This window comes from Saimiri boliviensis, chromosome 1 (assembly GCF_048565385.1).
Source record: "Saimiri boliviensis isolate mSaiBol1 chromosome 1, mSaiBol1.pri, whole genome shotgun sequence".
Classification (NCBI taxonomy): domain Eukaryota; kingdom Metazoa; phylum Chordata; class Mammalia; order Primates; family Cebidae; genus Saimiri; species Saimiri boliviensis.
Window position 1 is genome coordinate 115,417,528 of NC_133449.1, and position 20,954 is coordinate 115,438,481.

Genomic DNA, 20,954 nt, shown 5'->3' on the forward strand with positions numbered 1-20,954 from the left:
GGGTGTGATGGCACATGCCTGTAGTCCCAGCTGCCCAGGAGGCTGAGGCAGGAGGTGACTTAAGCCAGGAGTTTGGGGCTTAAGTCATGCCACTTGTGAGTAGCCACTGTACTAGAGGAACAAAGCAAGAGCCCATTTAGGAAAAAAAGAAAAAAACAAAATCTTTCATGGCCTTACCTGATCATTCTTACTGGCACAAAAACTCCTCTTTTAAAAAAGCAGCATTCAGGCTAAACACCGGCAACTCAACTGTTGACTATCTAGATATAACAAACGCAGAGCAAACTGCTAGGATGACAGGAGTCTCTGCTAGGGTCATTCATAGTAAAACTTTATTGAACAGAAAACCCAGCAAAGGTTTTCACCTCCACAAAGTTCCCCTCAGTTTAAAGCACTGCATTTTAAAAAGCAATTATACATAAGTCTTTCCTAGAAAAGTCCTGCTAAAACATGTCTAGCAATTTCATTGATTATATAAAGTAGTACACTTAGTGTAATTTAAACATTCCAACAGGAATCAAATCGTACCAGCAGAACCATTTCTGCATCTATGACTTCTATGTACAAACACACATGCAGACACACACATCTGGAAAAGTTCCTCAAGCATAAACATGCGACACCTAAGGCCTTCTACTTACAGTGCCTATTAAACTATGTACAGTATATATTAAAGCTCTTCGGAATAAAGACATGAGAAGCCTTGGGCATTTTTTGTTCATCAGTTTGTATCGCGGCTTCACGTTTCTGCTTTTGCTTGATCACAAAAGCATATCATCATCCATGTTGTTTTTTTTAAGAACTCATCACTGCCATATCCAGGAGAGGAAATCTAGCTGGAGTCAGGTGATCCAGTCCATTCCTGTCAAAGCCTCCAGCAGCTACAGCACAAACACCATCAGTTTGCGATGGCTGGAGGGCCTTCTGGAAGAAGAGAGGCAAAGAAAGTCTTGAAGACAAGCCATGCTGTGCTCATAAATGAGGGGCTGGTCTGCTCGCCACCTAGTATGTCCCTGTTTGGAGGGAGGTGGTTGGGGTCTTCAGTCTCAGGATCAGTGCCTTCCTACAGGTAATGAAACACAATGAGAAAACAATCAGGGCCGTGATGAACACCAAATGATGTTAGGAAAGGCCAGTGTAGCTCTGCCCCATAGGTGCAGGCAGCCAGGTAGCCAGGATCCCAGGGAATGATGCCCTAGGCTGGATAGGGCTCTTTTTCGGTCTTCCACAGCACAAGTTTGTTGATATTTTCATAGTTTTGAATACTCCTGGCAGCAAATATCAGACCAAATGAAAACAACTAGATCTGCAACTATTATTATTTTTGAGACAGAATCTTATTCTGTGTCACCCAGGCTGGAGTGCAGTGGTGTGATCTTGGCTCACTGCAACCTCTGCCATCCTCCCACCTCAGTCTCCCTAGTAGCTGGGGCTACAGGCATGCCCAGCTAATTTTTGTATTTTTAGTAGAGACAGGGTTTCACCATATTGGCCCAGCCGGTCTCGAACTCTTGATCTCAGGTGATCCACCTGCCTCAGCCTCCCAAGAATGGGATTACAGGTGTGAGCCACTGTGCCTGGCCTTCAACTATTATTAAAATAGTAGTTAATCACTTCATACCAGTTCCTATGGTATAACACAAAAGTTACAGACCACTGAGCGCTCAAAATAGTGGGTTTAAAAAACGTTAAGCCAAAATGCAAATTGCCACATGTCAAAAACATGTGATAGAATGTGATGATACATCTGATGTTTTAAAAATAGCTGCTGCTCTAAGAAGAAATGTGAACAAATCATGAAACATTTAGCCCAATAAAATGGTAAACCACAAGCTGGAAATCTCAAGGTTAAGAATTTGAGAGCCTGGCATATCACATCAAGCTCGCCTGGGCTTTGGGGGAGGCTCCATACCTGTAAGTTATTGTTGGGGTCCTGATTTACATCGTCAGGAGGAGGACCATCATTCGGGAAGTTCTGAACTGGCCTTGGTCTAAACGGAAACCACCCAACGTGATGCCTTCAAAGGAAGCATATAAAAGTCCATCTTAGCTGATGTCACAGTGAGACTTACTCAAGAATCCAAGGCTCTCCAACTCTAATCAGACAGCAGCACCCTGATTCTAAGCTCACTGCAAGACCCATCTATAGAAGCAATTGATCATACTGTCTCCCAGACATTCTCACCAGCCTGGTAGGTCCTTGAAGGCAGGGACTGTGTTTTATTCATCATTGTATACCCAGCAATATAGAGAGCATCTGGCACACAGTATGTGCTCAATAAATGCTTATTTATATGAACTAAACCTTACTCTTGAAAACCTGAACGAAGATACATCTGTAACTATATACGACATAATGACAACCTACATTTGCCATTTAAATATGTGATTCTAGACTACAGAAAATACTAATGTTTTAAGAAACCAATTAAATCCCAAGCCTTAAAACAAATACAACAAATATTAACAATAATTGTGGGTATTTGAGTGTTCATTATATTCTAATTATTTCCCTTTTTTATTTTTAAAAACTAAAAATGCATTTTTTACTATAAAGGGAAATTTCTTCTTTTAGTTTCAACCACAAAGACCCATCACTCTAAGCCAGACTTTCTCGGCATTGGTGCTAATGACATACTGAGCCAAATATTTACTGTGGGAGCTGTCCTGTGCATTGTAGAAAATTTAGCAGCACTCTTGCTTCTACCTGCTAGATGAAAGCAGGACCGCTTCCCTAGATTATGACAACTAAAAATACCTACACATTGCCAAATGTTCCCTGGGGAGAGAGGCTGCAAAACCATCCCCGGTTGAGAATCACCGCTCCAGGCCACAGCTAAAGCCAAATGTCAGGTCTGTAAAGGTTCCCTGGCCTTTCAGGGCTATGCCAACAGTCAGTGCCTGACCTTTACCCCGGAAGGCAGCTATGGCCTGATAAAGGCCAATATGTTCTTATTCAAAACAAATACAAATTTCTGTTCCATGCCTCAGTATGGCTGCATAATTGTGGTTCGTGAGCCTAGAAGGTAAGGTAGCTTATCTAGAGAACAAGAGAATATTCTTACATTAATACAGGATTGATATGTTCTGGGGACAAAACAACCAAGCCATGAATTCTTTGTACTGGAAATGCCAGAATGACATACTATTTATTACGTATTTCTTCTAAGACAGAGTCTTGCTCTGTTAGCCAGGCTGGAGGGCAGTGGTGTGATCTCAGCTCACTGCAACCTCACCTCCTGGGTTCAAGTGATTCTAGTAGCTGGGATTATAGGCACGCACCACCACACCCGGCTAATTTTTTGTATTTTTAGTAGAGATGGAGTTTCACCATGTTAGCCAGATGGTCTCAAATTCCTGGCCTCATGTGATCCTCCTGCCTCGACCTCCCAAAGTGCTGGGATTACAGGTGTGAGCCACTGCACCTGGCCACTGAATGACATACTATTTAAACATACCTCCTCTTATAATAACTGAGACTGCTCAAAAGAGAGCAAAATCTGGACAGGTGCAGTGGCTCATGCCTGTAATACCAGCACTTTGGGAGTCCAAGGTGGGCAAATCATTTGAAGTCAGGAATTTGAGACCAGCCTGGCCAATGTGGCAAAAGCCCATCTCTACTAGAAATACAAAAATTAGCCGGTCATGGAGGCACCACTGTACTCCAGCCTGGGCAACACAGCGAGATTGTCTCAAAAAAAAAAAAAAAGCAAAATCTGCATTTAGTGTGAACACTGTATAGTGTAATTTGTATCACAGAAACCATCTACTTACAGGTACATAACAACAGTGGCCCCCATGACCATGAGGAATCTGCTCAGGGAGGAGTAGAAGTAGAGGATACCGAGAAAAACAGAAAACGTAGCTGCCGAATAGGTCCAATCCAACCAATCTCGATTTATCTCATCATCTTCTTCCACAATAGGGCCACCTTGTGCATTCATCTGCAAATTTTGATTGGCTCCAGGATTAACAACCACTTGAGGAGCAGCGTTCTGATTGGCTGGCTGGTTTTCAGCTGGAAACTGGTTGTGAATAGGGGCTGGAGCAGGTGCAGAGACCACAGGTATCTCTTGTGCACTTGGTGGTGGAACAAAAGCCCCTGATGCAGCAGTGGCCACCAAACTAAAATAAAAATGACAGAGGCAGATACTGTTGAGCAAAGAGCAAAGCACCGTGAAGTCTGTGGCTCTCATAACCTTATTTACACAGTAGTCTTTTACTGTTAAGAATTTTAAGTAGGTAGATAAGCATTTTTCTTTAATTTAGTGAAGAACTTCCTTACTAATTGTATCTATAAATGCCTTTTCTAAGAGAAGCCACATGGTGAATTTCACCTGGAATTAAACATCAAGGCCACTGTAAAATTATGGCACAGTAGCAAATTAAAATCCTCACAAATTGAAAAGAAAGTAACATGTTCTAAATAAAGTCACTAAACTGTATCTGACAAAAGCATCCTTGCATCAATACACAAATCAGGTAGCAGTTGTCACTTACACTCTACTCCACTCACAGACCAAACAGAGCAGGGCTCTGCAGACATGAAAATACACTCATCCCTCCATTCTGAACTTTACAGATAGCTTGGATAAAATTTCCCTCAATTCCCAGGAGCCCTGGCCACACCCAGCATGCCAGGAAGGACTCACTATTGCATGTAGTACTGTCGTGCATACATCTGCTGGAACCAGGAAAGCTGAAGCCACCCATAGGGTGTGTAACCGGAGAAACCAGGACCCAGACCTTGGAATGCCTGCTGGGCAGCTTCAGGCCTATACATAGATTTTTTAAAACATTCATTTTGAGTGGGTTGAGTAAAAACAAATGAAAACTAAGTTTAAATTTAAATCATTAATTCAGATCAAAGAGACAGAACAATGGGATTTATGGCAGTTACATGGTAATGACTGTATGAGGCACCCATGTACCACCAGCACAGAAGCTACCAAATGACACAGCCCTCCTACCACGGTTTGACCCCACAGGAAAAGAGCAGCCCTTGCCAGCTGCTTGCTTAGTGCACAGATATATAAACCACCTTTTTGGGTTAAGTAGATCCGAACCATTTTTGACTTGCTGAGTCTCACTGCAGGTCTCAACCCACTGTTTCTCTTTTAGAGAACAGCTCAAAAGCCACATTTCTCCCAGTCTTTCCTGAAGGAAATCTCTCCCATCTTCCCAATAGCCACTTGTTCCCTAGATCTGAATCTACAGTGATGTGTGCATGTCAGCACTGACCACCTGGGGTCCTGTGCAGGCTGCTAGATCCACAGCAATCTCATGAAGGAGATTTTTACAAGGGGAGCCCAAGTACAGCTCAGGGAAGACAGGGGCTTTGCACAAGGTCACTGAGCTAATAAGTAGCAGGGCTGGATTTCAGAGCTGGTCTGATGTCAAATGCACGCCTCTTTAATCATGCCACACAGCCCTCAGCTTTGTCAGGCAGGTGTATGTGAGTCATCTTTGGCTTTCTGCTTCTTACACAGTGAACTTCTTTGGTAGCACATCACAAAATTGAAGTCATGATAGAATTGCCGGAAGATCAGACATTTGTTTATGTGGCCATTCCTGCAGGTCAACTTGTATCCTTAAGCAAAGTTGTACGTACTGGCTGTTCAATAAATATTTGTTAAATGAAATCAAGTTTAAATATGGTGAAATTCAGGGAGTCAGATACAGCCATCAATTTTGTAGAATAGCTGAATCAGAATAAGGGACGTAGTTTTAAGTTTTTGTAATCAATAATTTTCTATCCAATAATTATCCAACTTATATGCTGACAATCTTTTAACTAAATTCCATACAGAGTATTTCTAAAATAGTATTCCAATAAAAGTAATCCTTGGTATGACACTGTTTTTGATCATTTAAGAAAACTACAATGCATACAAATGAAATGATAAAGTGCTTTTAAGATTTTTGTTAGATTTGATAATGGCATTCTAGATACACAAGATAATGAAAAGGCTTTTACAGTTCTATATTGAAGTATATAGGGATGAAATGATGTCTGAGAATTACCTTTAAATACTTAAAAAAAAAAAAAGGGAAAGGGTAATAGATGAGATATGATAAAACTCTGAACATTATTTCTTAGGCCTGGGTGGATGCTGTGGGTATTAATTATACAGTCCCCACTGCTGTGTATATTTGTATATTTGAAAGTTCCACTAAGGGGAAAAAAAAATAAACGAATTCCTAAAACACCTGGCTTTAGAAAATATTGTGTATAAAAACTACTAGGAAAAGGGGGACAGGTAATTGGAGAGTTACAGAATTTCAACCTGTGGTTAACGAATTTTTTCCCCTAAAGTACTTTCATAAAACAAGGTATTCCAAGAGCTATAAAAATCCAAACAACAGAGCATTTATAGTTCTGACTTTTGCTCTAAAGGAAAAGCTTTAGTAGTTATAATGATATGGCCAATTTTCCTAGTGCCCCAAGTCTTTGGAGGAACACTTCTTAAACAGTCTCTCCCTTGTTGTCACCCATTGTTACAATAAAGCACAAAGCCACTCAGCAAAGCAGCTGCACAATGCTTACAGCAGCTGTTTTTTCCTGCAGCAGCACTCATTTCCTATCATGACAGCAACCAAGTGGTCAGCACAATGGAAGGATAAAACGCCTACATTTTCTTTTTTCAATACATGCATTGCCAACTTTTAAAATTTGTGTATGCTAAAAGTCTGTGTATTAAGTTAAATATATGAGCTCTTTAAAGTGAAGCTATTTATAAAACAAAATTCTATACATTTAAAAGTTCTGATTATATACACACCTTATTCTCAAATTGATGCAAATGAGGCACACTCATGTTGTATAGTCCAAGTTATTATAACGCTCACCTTGAGATGTTTTCCCATCCAGGGGAAGAAAGGTTCCGAAAAACTTCCCTTTGCCTTAAATCATCACTTGAGGAATCCCCAGGATACTGTCCCTGATTAAAACCAGCAGGCTGCTCTGTGGATTCAGCCACCTAAATAAGTGTAAAGAGAACACAGAACAAAGGAGCTGATGCAACTGTCTGAAATCAAGCGAAAAAAATTATTTTGCTATCAATGGCTTATGTCTCCTACCCTCCACCTCTGAACATGACAATGTTAAATAGAAGCAACGTTATGTAAAAAATATTCTGACATTTAGTCAACACAATTTTCAATACATAGATACTAAAATAGTAATATTTTTCCCTAGAGTAACTATGCTACACTTTCATTAAAATCTTCTAATGAAGTTATCATTGGTGAGAAAGATTTCTGATAATGCTGTTAAGTTTGCTCATCGCAGAAATTTGACCAACAAGATTTATAAATACAACCCAGCCCACAACTTTCTAAAATAGTATTCCAATACAAGTCAGTCTTGGTATGATACTGTTTTTAATCATCTTTAAAAATTACAGTGCATGGAAATGAAACGATAAAGTGCCTTTTAAGATTTTTGTTAGATCTGATAGTGGCAAAATAGGGAATTTCCTATGTTCTGTTATGTTCAGATATTTAAGGAAATATAATACAAATTTAGAATGCATCACTCCATTAGAATACTAATACCATATATGTGAATAAACGTTGTAAAATGAAAAATAAATGCTTTTGTCTGTCATACATGAGTCTTTAGAGCCAGGTCCAGTGGCACAGGCCTGTAGTCCCAGCTACTCAAGAGGCTGAGGTGGGAGGATCGCTTGCCCTCAGGAGGTTGAGAAAAGCCTGGGCAACACAGTGAGACCAACTTAAAAGAAAAATTCCTTATCGATCACTTGATAAAGACTCTGACCGTTTCCTATCCAACTAATTACAATGAAAATTTACAAAGGAAATATATTCACTTTCATACTCTTTATAAAAATTAATGGCTCCAGCCAGACGTGGTGGCTCATACCTGTAATCCCAGCACTTCGGGAGGCCAAGGTGGGCAGATCACAGGATCAGGAGTTTGAGACCACCCTGGCCAACATGATGAAACCCAATCTCTACTAAAAATACAAAAAATTAGCCAGGCATGGTGGCACATGCCTATAATCCCAGACATTCTGGAGGCTGAGGCTGGAGAATGGCTTGAACCCAGAAGGCAGAGGTTGTGGTGAGCAGAGATCATGCTATTGCACTCCAGGCTGGGTGACAGAGCAAGATTTCATCTCAAAAAAAAAAAAAATTAATGCTTCCTTTGAAGAAACCTTGCTATGTGCTAAATTTAATAAAAACCCAATTAGTGTTAGTTCAGTAATCTAGATATGCAGTAACCATAGATCAAATCACATCCCAGAAGACAGTGCAATATGTAACTCCACTTTTCTACTACAGCACTAATGGAACAATTTGCTACATTAACACATCACTTGTGTTGATAATACAGTTTCTAATTCCTAGGAAAGAATCAAAATATTACTTGGTAATAACACCATACAGTCTCTCAATAATAGTTTTATCCAATGTCTTTTATTAATCCCTTAAAAGTCTGAATGATGCAAACTGTTACCATGAAGAAACAGACACACCTTGGCACTGATTTCTGGCATTTTTGAAGGACTCTTCACATTGCACACCAGATGCAAAACATGCCGTTTTTCCTGCTAAAAGTAAAAAGAAGGTACTTAAGGACCTGAACCTATCCTGGTGAGTGCTTAAAAACATTCAGAAATTAATGTTTAAGTGATGTACCTTTGGAAACAAGTCCCTGAGACATTGGTGATCCAACAACAGCTTCCCAGAATAAATTAACCTCTGGTCCTCTGGATGCTAATCATGGAAAGAAAGAGTAACAAAGGTCAGCATTACACTCCCAGAAGTTCCCAAACACAGAATAAACTGTTTTATACAAATAATTTGAATATGTATGTTTCCCCCTAGCATCACAGGAAAATACTTTTTCAAAGGCTCCATATACAAAACTTCTATTTAGACAGTACCTAACTTTAACTGTTCTCTAACATGCAAATAAACACAGAATAGCAAATTATCGGCGGGGCATGGTGGCTCATGCCTGTAATCCAGGCACTTTGGGAGGCCAAGGTGGGCAGATCACCTTAGGTTAGGAGTTTGAGACCGGCCTGGCCAACATGGTGAAACCCTGCCTCTACTAAAAATGCAAAAATTAGCTGGGCACAGTGGCTTGCACCTGTAATCCAAGCTACTCAGGAGGTTGAGGCAGGGGAATTGTTTGAACCCGGGAAGCAGATGCTGCAGTGAGCCCAGATCATGCCACTATACTCCAGCCTGGGTGACAGAATGAGACCCTATCTCAAAGAAAAAAAAAAAAAAAATGGTAAATTATCTCCAGTCCAAACCTATGTAAGGCAACATACTTCTTAACTCCCAGGTAAACTGATTTTCATAACAACAACAAACAGCAAACAGGGATCCTACAGCAACTGAGTTTGGTTTCAGAGAAAAGTCAGAGTACTCCCAAGGCCAGCCTTCACCAAAACTACCTAGCAGTACCCCAAAATAATATGAAGCTATTCTAAACTTAAGCCTTCATAGGGGATTTCTTGGCATACAAATGCAGTTATAGAGGAAATGATGTGTGGGGGACATTATACACAACAACCCTGTGAGATTCAGTATCCCTACTTTAAGGGAGGAAAGCCTGAAAAATTGACTTGTCCAAGGTCATCTGCTGCCACTGTCACAATTCCAAACCCTCTTCTCCTCCATATCAGCAATTTTAACGCCCTAGGGACGGCACACTCTTTTATACAAATCTCATTTGAAAAATCTCTTTGAAACTCCTTCTACACTGCACTTAAAAATAATGGCCTCAAATATTAACATATAATCTGTCTGTCCATTGGAGATCAGCAACGTGTAAATCTACTCTTGCCGGGATAACTGATTATGGAAAACCTGCAATAAAGATGTTCCTGCCAACTAGCTTGAGATAATTAAAGCAAGCTGTTTAAAACAAACGAACCCAAAAGTCCATCTACTTATCCATATACATCAGGACTTTTTGACACTGTAACTAAACCAAAATATACTGATTGCTGTGTTCACCGTTTTTCTCACTGACAGGTGAGAACTTTAAAGGTAAATGCTTATACATGAATTTGTAAAACAGTATCTATTATATATGTATGGTCCTGCGTTTATTACAGAGTTCAACCACTAGAAAAGGCTTGAAAACCACAGCTGCCAGTGGTTTTGAATTATTTCCCCCTTTTAAAGGCCCAACTTGACATTGAGTCTTTACGCAGATGGCTGACTTGAGAAAAAATTAAGCACAACTATTACAAAGTAGGGCTTCTCACAGTATACGGTTTTCTACCACAGAAAACAAATGATAAATATGTTTCAGCCATAATAATTTTTAGACAGAAATTTGTACACCTGAGAGGTATTTGTTTACAATCTTAGGTCTTCAGACTGAAGAGATGGGGGTGGCGTCCCTCACCGAAGCAAGCCCTTAAGAAAAACCCTTCTCCGAAACCCTGCCTTTTACCATATGATGCAACTACAGTCAACACCTGCTTCACCAATTTGTGTACCCAACAGACATTCTCATGGCAACACAGCCATCCAGTTTCTGGACGCAGCTCTGGTGAAACCGAAAAGTGTACCAGGGTGAATTCCACAGGACATGGAATACACCCTTACTAAATAAATATGCAAATTTCAAAATAACAACTCAGAAAGAAAACTCACTTCTACCTTCTTGACCACATGGAACAAAACCAGACACAGGTGAGTTCCAACCAAAAGTTGGAACTCACGGTTACACGATCTTTTCCTGCCTGGATGCCCTCTCCTGTGTGATGGAGAATTATGCTCGTGGGCAGTGAAGAACACTGCTGACACTTACATAATATCGGAGCAGAAAGTAAATGCAGGAAGGGCCAGCTTACAGCCTCATCACGTGGCGGCCAGGGCAGGCGGTGCTAAGGGTGAGGTTGACATATGTGTCAACCAAAACAAAGCAAGGAAGTCTCGCTAGTAATGGAGAGGCTGCCGTCCTAAAACTAGACTGAAGGCGACTCCTGCCTGCTTCCCTTCTCAGTCGCTCTTGGCCAGAAAGTGCACGGGGCTCCTCCCCGGGACCCGGCAACGGCTGCGCGGTCCAGTGCGACAGGGAGGGGCCCCGCGGAAGGTGGACAGGGAGGAGAAGAGCCACGTCCTGCTTCTGGGTGTGGGGCCTTCCGTCCACAGTGTCTGGGCGCCCCCCAGGTTTCTCAAGCCACGGCCCCGGGTGGCACCTGCCCGCTTCTCTCCCGCGGGGAGGTTGCGTTCACAACCCTCATTTTGCAGCACGGATGTTTTCTTACTCCTAGCCATTGGGTGCAAGCCCAGTTAGGAACACCGAGTTGCCTGACCGCTGAGGGGAAGCAGGCTTGGAGGGTGAAACGACTCGCCCAAGGTCAGGCTGCTGATTAGTGACGATCCCTGGGCAAGAGAGGGGCGCCCGCGGCGGCGGGGCAGGGAAGGGGAGACCACAGCCCTGGGGCACGTGACCGACCGGGCGAACGCAGCAGTCTGGGGGAGGCCGGCGGAGGGGGAGGCCACAGGGCAGGGCAGGGCAGGCGGACGTGGCGTCCCCAGCGGAGGGCTGGGGGGGCCACAGCCTCGGGGCGGGAAGTCAGGGCGGCTCTCACCGGACGCTCGGGGTAGACGCGGCTCAGGTGGGCCTTGAGGTGGCCCACGCTCCAGCTGCGATCGCCGCTCAGCTCCAAGTCGCGGTGGCGCTGGTTGGGGCTCTTCACCAGGAGCGTGACGGGCTCGGGATCGGGCTCGGACTCCATGGCGGCGGCTGTGTCGGGGCTCAGCTGCGCTCCGAGGTGCCAGGCAGGCGGCGTCGCGGCCGCCCGCAAACTCTGCAACGACTGTTGGCGTCTCTGGGGCGCGCGCCCCAGTCTCGGGAGCCTTTTATAGGCTCCCCGCGTCCGGCTCTGCGGACAAAACCCTCTGTGGCTGCCGCCCATTGGCTGAGGCGGAGACACTGTCTCAACGTGGCCCAATCGGCGTCCGGATCCGGGAGGCAGGGGGCGGACCAAGCACGTGGGCGCGGGCTGATGCAACCCGCCGCCGCTGCGTCACCCTGAGGCTCGGCTGCGCCCGGAGAACCTGGGTTTGGCGGCCATGTTTGGGTGTGCTGCGGACCGTACCGATGGCGCGGGGCCTTGGCCTGAGACTTGCGGGGCCCCCAGCTCGGGTGACTGAGGGCGACCGAGACAGCGGGTGGGGAGTGGTGTATCCCAGCAGAGCCCAGTTTAGCAGTCTCTGCAAATTGTTTCCTCACAAAGCTGCACCCCCGCCCTTTCTGACCCCAGGTGCCAGTGCCCACTTCCCCTTTTCCTGCCTCAGGTGGCCCCACATGGAAACCTACGGGGGAAGCCTCTCCACCCGACCCTCAAAGAACAGGTGGGCGACCCCGTCCACCCAGGAGAACGTCGCGTGCTCCTAAGGACAACGAAGAGGCGAGGCCCGATCTTCCTGGGGCTGGGAGGATGGAGGCATCCAGGCAGCTGTGGCCAGTTTCCGCGGGCTTCAGACTTGCACGTTTGGGACATCACCTTTATGATGATTGACAAGTCAGCCACAGCCCTGCTCACACTGGGAGTCCCTCCCAAAAGGGCATCACTTGAGAAGACACACATGCACCCTTTAAATTGGGGCTGAGACGAGGAGGGCAGGGTTCGCTGATTCCTGAAGTGGGACCACAAAGGCCTCTATTGCAGGCATTCCCTCCTCCTCTTGAAAAACAAAACTGACATTGCCCCCCGCCCCCTCCTTGTTCCAACCCCGTTGGGACATCTGTTTTTTCAGGTGTTGTCAGGAGCTTGTCAAGGGTAGGAAGGTAACAGAAGGAGCCTGGTCTGGTTGGTGGGCCTGTTCATCTGCTGCAGCTGCCATAACAAAGTGCCACAAACTGGATGGGTTAAGACAGGGCCCCCAACCCCCCACCAGGCCACGGACCCCTAAGAGGTGGCACTGCAGGAGGTGAGCCACCAGCCAAGCTTCATCTGTATTTACAGCTGCTCCCTATCGCTACATTACCACCTGAACTCTGCCTCCTGTTAGATCAGGGGGCATTAGATTCTCATAGGAGATGGTCCCTATTGTGAACTGTGCATGCGAGGGAACTAGATTGTGCTCCGAACCAGAATTTACTGACATGATAGGAGTGGAGCTGAGGTGGTGATGCTAGTGCTGGGAATGGCTGCAGCTACGATTAACATTAGCACAGAGGTTTCACTGTACAGAGACCATCATAAATCAATTGCTTGCAGACGTGCCTCAAAACCCTATCAGTGGCAAGTGACAAGCTGCATCTGGTGGCAGACTTTATAGTGGCAAGTGAGTGGATGAACTTCAGTTGTACAGCTGCATCGGGTGGCCTTCAAAGTTGTTTGAGACAACTTCAGATCTCCACACGTTCTGGATTAAAGTCTAGGCAGAGAATCCTGAGACGGTCACAAAGGCACTGAAAAGCCTGCTTCCATTTCCAACATCTTTTTTTTTTTTTTTTTTTTTAATTGAGACAGGGTCTCACTCTGTCACCCAGGCTAGAGTGCAATGGCACAATCTCAGCTCACTGCAACCTCTGCCTCTCTGGTTCAAGGGATTCTTGCGCCTCATGCCTCTGTCTCCCGAGTAGCTGGGATTACAGGCATGCACCACCACATTTGGCTATATATATATATACATATTTTGTATTTTTAGTAGAGATAGATAGGGTTTTGCTGTGTGGGTCGGGCTGGTCTTGAACTCCTTGCCTCAAGTGATCCACCTGCCTTGGTCTCCGGAAGTGCTGGGATTACAGGTGTGAGCCACCACAGCTGGCCTATTGCAACATCCTGTCTCTGTGAAGCAGGGTTTTCTGCAGTGACAGCAACCAAAATAAGTAGACTCAACATAAGCCACATACTTTGGGTGTTACCCTCTCCATCATCCCCCAGTGGAACCGTCTAGTTGTGGGAAAACAAGCTCAGGGCTCCCACTGATTCTGTATTATGGTGAGTTGTATAATTATTTCATTATATATTACCATGTAATAATAATAGAAATAAAATGCACAATAAATGTAAAGCTCGAGTCATCCTGAAACCATCCCCCCACCCCACCCCTGGTCTTCCACAAAACTGGTTCCTGGTGCCAAAAAGGTTGGGGACTGCTGGCTTAAGAAACAGAAATGTATTGTCTTGGTTCTGGAAGCTGGAAGTCTGAGATCAAGGTGTCGGCCAGGTTGGTTCCTTCTGAGGCCTTCGGGGAGAATTTTCCAGGCCCCTCTCCTATCCTGGTGGTTTGCTGGCACTCTTTGATGTTCCTTGGCATATAGAAGCATCACCCCAACCTGCCTTCATCTTCTCATGGGTTCTCTTTGTGTGGGTCTCTTCACATCATTTTCGCTGTGGGCATGGCTGGCTGTGTGTCCACATTTCTTCTTTTCAGAAGAGTACCAGTCATAGTGGATTAGGACCCACACTAGTAACCTCATCTTAACTTGATCATCTGCAAAGCCCCTATTTCCTGCTACTGCCACATTCACAGTGGCAATAGTAGGAAATAGGGGCTTTGCAGATGAAGGTACTGAGGGTTAGCACTTCAGCATCTCTTTGGAGGACTCAATTCAGCCTGCAATAGTCAATCTTGATATAACACAGAATACAGGGTTGTTTCTTGAACTCCTGACCTCAGGTGATCCACCCGCCTTGGCCTCCAAAGTACTTGGATTACAAGCGTGAGCCACTGTGCCCAGCCTAGGGTGGTTTCTTTCTCAGCTGTCTTCATATTAAGATGAGAGGTTGAGGACTTTGGAAATAAATTGTCCCCACACACAGTTTTCTGTGATTGGTTTTGGTCTGCTGAGAAGGCTCTGAACTTTTTTTGGTTTTGGGGTTTTTTGTTTTTTTGTTTTTTTGTTTTTTTCAGATGGAGTCTTGCTCTTGTTGCCCAGGCTGGAGTGCAGTGGCACAATCTCGGCTCAATGCAACCTCCACCTCCAGGGTTCAGGCAATTCTCCTGCTTCAGCCTCCCAAGTAGCTGGGACTACAGGCGTGGGCCATCACACTTGGCTAGTTTTTGAATTTTTAGTAGAAACAGGGTTTCACCATGTTGGCCAGGCTGGTCTCGAACTCCTGACTTCAAGTGATCTGCCTGCCTCAGCCTCCCAAAGTGCTAGGATGACAGGTGTGAGCTGCCGCTTCCAGCCTAACCCTTTTTTCATCAAACTGGCTTCATGGGTGTGGGACCCACGTAGTGGATGGGGCCCCCTGCTTTGTTTAATGCTCTGCTGTTATCATCTTTATTAATAAATTTTAAACAGAAGCCCTGCATTTCATTTTGCACTGGACCCCACAAATTCTGTCTTAAGGCAAGCAGATCACTTCAGGCCAGGAGTCCGAGACCAGCCTGGCCAACACAGTCAAATCTCGTCTCTACTAAAAATAGAAAAAAATTAGTCAGGCATGGTAGCAGGCGCCTTTAATCCCAGCTACTCGGTGGCTGAGGCAGGAGAATTGCTTGAACCTGGAAGGCAGTGGTTGCAATGAGCTGAGATTGCACCACTGCATTCCAATCTGGGAGACAGAGCGAGACTCAGTCTCAAAACAAAAAAATAGAAAAAAGATATTTGGTGATTCTGCTTATCACACATTTAGCAAAATGTTAAATTCAGGTCAACAAATGTACCAGGAATAGAAAAATAAACACCGTGTGACCCTACTCTGAATGACCTCACAAATATGAGGATGATAACAAAAATACAGAAATAAAAGACAATCCAAAAGTCTAATACACTTCTGAAGGACTTATGATTACATTGAGAAAGGAAGAGAGGGAGTCAGAGAAAACATGATGGAAGAGGTAGAATTTGAGCTGAATTCTGAGAGATGGGTGAGACTGGAATAAAAGCAAAAATGACAGCAATTACTGACTAAGCACCATGGAGTGCCGGTAACTTTATATGCAGAATTTGTATGGGCAGGTATAGCTCAGTGGTTACACTCATGGGCCAGAGCCCAGTTGCTTGTTTTCAAACCCAGCTTTTGCCACTTAACTATGTGACCTTAAGCAAGTTACTTAACCTCTCTACCTAATTTTCCTCATCTGTAAAATAGGAATAATAATAATAATAGTATCTGTGTCATATGGTTTTTGTGAGGCTTAAATAGTACAAAATTGTTAAAGTTCTTGGGGCAGACCCAGACATTTACCAAGTGCTCAATAAATTAATATTTAGATTAATATTTAGAGGACTGTATCACGTTCCATCCAGTGGTTCCCAAATCTGGCCGTGCAACAAAATCACACAGGAACCCTTTTTTTTTTCCTTTTTTTTTTTTTTTTTGTTTTTTTTTGAGATGGAGTCTCACTCTTGTCGCCCAGGCTGGAGTGCAGTGGCGCGATCTCTGTTCACTGCAACCTCCGCCTCCTGGGTTCCAGTGAGTCTCCTGCCTCAGCTTCCCAAGTAGCTGGGATTACAGACATCCGTCACCACACCCAGGTAATTTTTTTGTATTTTTTTGTAGATTTTTTCTCCATGTTGGTCAGGCTGGTCTCAAACTCCTGACCTCGGGTGATCCGCCTGCCTCAGCCTCCCAAAAGTGCTGGGATTACAGGAATGAGCCACCATGCCCAGCGAGGGTATACCTTTAAATATGAATAATGACCACATCAGTATCATTATAATAATGATAACATCAGATAATCATGAGTGGTAAGACTGGAAAAAAGTCTTGCGGCCCACTCAGAAGACTTTGAATGGTCACCCTTGGGAGTTTGGGCCTTGTTTTGTGGGCAATGGGAGTTTTTTGAGCAGTGGAAGGAACAGATCAGAATCAGTGTGGATCCACATCATTATGGAGGGTGCGGGAGAGACTCGAGGCCAGAGACAGACTAGTTCATTCAAGAGGAAATGTGGGCCAGGTGCAGTGGCTCATGCCTGTAATCCCAGCACTTTGGGAGGTTGAGGTGGGTGGATCATTTGAGGTTAGGAGTTCAATACCGCCTGACCAACATGGTGAAACCCGTCTTTACTAAAAATACAAGAATTTGCTGGGCATGGTGGCACACACCCAGCACTTTGGGAGGCTGAGGTGGGAAGATTGATTGAGGCTAGGACCATCCTGGACAACACGGCAAGACCTCATCTCTACAAAAAAATAAAGAATTATCCAGGTGTGGTGGTGCACACCTGTAGTCCCAGCTACTCAGGAGGCTGAGGCAAGAGGATTTCTTGAGCCCAGGAGTTCAAGCTGCAGTGAGCTATGATTAGGTTACTGCCCTCTAACCAGGGCAACAGAGCAAGACCTCATCTCTACAAAAATGTTTTCAAAAATAGGCCAGGCACAGTGGCTCACACCTGTAATCCTAGCAATTTGAGAGGCCAAGGTGGGTGGATCGCTTGAGTCCAGGAGTTCAAGATCAACCTAAGCAACATGGAAAAAAACTCCGTCTCTATCTTCTTGTAAAAATTTATTTGAAAAAAAATAGAAAAAGTGGCCAGGTATGATGGTTCATGCCTGTAATCCCAGCACTTTGGGAAGCCAAGGCAGATCACCTGGGGTCAAGAGTTAGAGACAAGCCTGGCCAACATGTCAAAACTCTGTGTCTACTAAAAATACAAAAATTAGAGCCGGGCGCGGTGGCTCAAGCCTGTAATCCCAGCACTTTGGGAGGCCGAGGCGGGTGGATCACGAAGTCGAGAGATCGAGACCATCCTGGTCAACATGGTGAAACCCCGTCTCTACTAAAAATACAAAAAATTAGCTGGGCATGGTGGCGCGTGCCTGTAATCCCAGCTACTCAGGAGGCTGAGGCAGGAGAATTGCCTGAATCCAGGAGACAGAGGTTGCGGTGAGTCGAGATTGCGCCATTGCACTCCAGCCTGGGTAACAAGAGCAAAACTCCGTCTCAAAAAAAAAAAAAAAAAAAAAAATACAAAAATTAGCCAGGCGTGCTGGTAGATGCCTGTAATCCCAGCTACTTGGGAGGCTGAAACAGGAGAATTGCTTGAACTCCAGGAGGTGAAGGTTGCAGTGAGCTGAAATCACACCACTGCACTCCAGACTGGGCAATGGAGGAAGACTCCATCTCTTTAAAAAAAAAAAAAAAAAAAGAGAGAGAAAAAGAAATAAAGAAAAAGAAAAAGGAGACAAAGCAGGTGAGGGAATGAAAGTAATCTGGCTGGACATGGTGGCTCACATCTGCAATCCCAGCACTTTGGGAGACTGAGGTGGGTGGATCACCTGAGGTCAGGAGTTTGAGACCAGCCTGACCAACATGGAGAAACCTCATCTCTACAGGAAAAAAAAAAAAATACAAAAATTAGCTGGGCATGGTGGCATGTGCCTGTAATCCCAGCTACTGGGGAGGCTGCGGCACAAGAATCGCTTGAACCTGAGAGGTGGAGGTGGCAGTGGGCTGAGATCACACCACTGCACTCCAGCCTGGACGACAGAGTAAGACTTTGTCCCAGAAAAAAAAAAAATAGTTAAAATGGTGAATTTTGTGTCTTTTACCACAATTTTTTTTTTAAAACCTTGGCCTGGCACAGTGGGTCATGCTTGTAATCCCAGCACTTTGGGAGGCTGATGTGGGAGGATCATGTGAGGCCAGAAGTTCAAAACCAGCCTGGGCAACACAGTGAGACACCTATCTTTTTTTTTTTTAATAAAGAAAGGAAAAAAAGAAAGAAAAATCCCTGCTTGGGCTTCCCTGTTCTGAGTGCTACTCCCCTGCCTTTCTTCCAAGAGTGGGAGGAAGGCAAATAAAATCACCTCCACCACACATAGGACACCTTCACCCCAACAAAGGACTTAGATCCTGAAGAGGACTGGTAGGTGGGAGGAATCTACCTGATTCCTCTTCCACAGTAAAGACTTGCTTTTGCTCTAGAGCGTACCAGGTTTATGGCTCTTCCTGGCTGACCAGGTTTGGACCCAGGACAAACAAGTCAGGTGGAGGCCGCCCTCCAGGACAGCATCTAGGGCAAGGGTCATGGCTGAGCTCAGAGGCCCCAGGTAACCTCTGAAGCCTGCATTCTTTTTCCCCCCTCACAGCTTCCTTCTAAATATTCTGATTGCTATTCAGTGTTTTACTTTAAACAGAAAAGAAAAAAATTATCTTAAATGTCAGGTACTGGCCGGGCGCGGTGGCTCAAGCCTGTAATCCCAGCACTTTGGGAGGCCGAGGCGGGTGGATCACGAGGTCGAGAGATCGAGACCGTCCTGGTCAACATGGTGAAACCCCGTCTCTACTAAAAATACAAAAAATTAGCTGGGCGTGGTGGCGTGTGCCTGTAATCCCAGCTACTCAGGAGGCTGAGGCAGGAGAATTGCCTGAACCCAGGAGGCGGAGGTTGCGGTGAGCCGAGATCGCGCCATTGCACTCCAGCCTGGGTAACAAGAGCGAAACTCCGTCTCAAAAAAAAAAAAAAAAAAAAAAATGTCAGGTACTTTTTTTTCCCTTTTTTTTTCTTTTCCCTCTCCTCCCCTTCCCTCCTCTTTCCTTTTCTCTCTTTTTTTTTTTTTCTCTTCTTCTCTTCCTTTCCCCTTTCCTTTCCTTTTTCTTTTATCTTCTGAGACAGACCTTCACTCTTGTTGCCCAACCTAGAGTACAATGGCACAATCTTGGCTTACTGCAACCTCCACCTCCTGGGTTCAGGCAATTCTCCTGCTTCAGCCCCCCAAGTAGCTGGGATTACAGGCACCTGCCACCATGCCCAGCTAATTTTTGTATTTTTACTAGAGACGGGGTTTCACCATGTTGGCTAGGCTGGTCTCGAACTCCTGACCTCAGCTGACCCACTGGCCTTGGCCTTGCAAAGTGCTGGAATTACAGGTGTGAGCCCCCACGCCCGGTCTCATGTACCTTTTCTAGTACACATAACATTCTGTACCCTAAGTAGGATTTTGATCACGTGTTAGTTTCTTTCTTCCCTCAGCAAAACTCCCATCTTCCCCAAGCTGACTTCAGACTAGACCCAGCACTTCAGCAAAGATGTGTAAGATACCAGCAATAACTTAGGGCAACATTCTTGTCAAATGGAGGGACTTTTAGATCTCCTCCATGAATTTATTTCTGCTTGCTCAGCCCTCGGATTAAGTCCTGGACTTAGCCTCCTGTGTTTATCAGCCCATTGCAAACAGCTGCACTGATTCCTCCACCTCTTATCTCTGACGTGGTCCAACTGGCCTTTACTGCCCTAGGCCCATGTCCACCACCAAGATCTTAGGAATTAACCCCTGGGTGTAGTTCTTTGTGAACAGACTCCAGCCTCCTCCCCAATACATACCTTGCCCTTGTACCCCTGGCATTAACCAACCCTGTCTTTTTTCCAGGAAAGGACCCTGCATATCATGCAAGCTCTTCCCTCCGGTGTCCTCTTAAGAGCACACCTGCATCGAATTTGCTGCATATCTTAGCAGCCTTTTCTTTCTTTCTTCAAGTTTCATTTTAAGTTCCGGGGTACATGTGCGGGTTGTGCAGGTTTGTTACGCAGGTAAATGTGTGCTATGGTGGTTTGCTGCACAGATCATCCCATCGCCTGAGTATTTTTCTTTTTTTGAGATGGAGTCTCCCTCTGTCACCCAGGCTGGAGTGTAGTGGCACAATCTTGGCTCACTGTAGCCTCTGCCTCCTGGGTTCAAGAGATTCACCTCTCTCAGCCTTCCAAGTAGCTGGCATTACAGGCACCTGCCACCACACCTGGTTAATTTTGGTATTTTTAGTAGAGATGGAATGTCACCATGTTGGCCAGGCTGGTCTTGAACTCTAGATGTCCTCAAGTGATCTGCCCACCTTGGCCTTCCAAAGTGCTGGGATTACAGGCATGAGCCGCGGCAACCGGCCACCTGGATATTAAGCACAGCATCCATTAACTATTCTTCCTGATGCTCTCCCTCCCCTCACAGCCCCTCCCACATTGACAGGCCCCAGTGTGTGTTGTTTCCTCCCACGTGTCCATGTGTTCTCATCATTCAGCCCCTTTTCTGATCTGAAGATTTACCTGTCTG

General features: G+C 45.0%; 1 protein-coding gene and 1 long non-coding RNA gene across 4 annotated transcripts; one reads left to right on the forward strand and one right to left on the reverse strand.

Moving 5' to 3' along the window:
* Positions 1–310: 310 nt before the first annotated feature.
* HERPUD1 (homocysteine inducible ER protein with ubiquitin like domain 1) lies at positions 311–11,858 on the reverse strand. Of its 3 annotated transcripts, none has more exons than XM_074402617.1 (8): positions 11,592–11,856; positions 8,665–8,742; positions 8,502–8,576; positions 6,850–6,980; positions 4,653–4,775; positions 3,775–4,125; positions 1,913–2,018; positions 311–924 (listed from the first exon to the last, which is right to left on the reverse strand). In XM_074402617.1, exons 1-8 carry the CDS (start codon positions 11,736–11,738, stop codon positions 796–798), a joined length of 1,140 nt encoding a protein of 379 aa, XP_074258718.1. In that variant the 5' UTR covers positions 11,739–11,856; the 3' UTR covers positions 311–795. The 3 variants fall into 3 exon arrangements, with proteins under 3 accessions (XP_074258718.1, XP_003943518.2, XP_010329633.2); XM_003943469.4 differs by having other exon boundaries at positions 311–1,063; XM_010331331.3 differs by lacking the exon at positions 311–924 and having other exon boundaries at positions 1,916–2,018; positions 3,932–4,125; positions 11,592–11,858.
* Positions 10,719–14,060, forward strand: LOC141585113 (uncharacterized). The gene is made up of 2 exons (XR_012518436.1): positions 10,719–11,356; positions 12,301–14,060. It is a non-coding gene; the product is annotated as an uncharacterized LOC141585113 (long non-coding RNA).
* Positions 14,061–20,954: the final 6,894 nt, after the last annotated feature.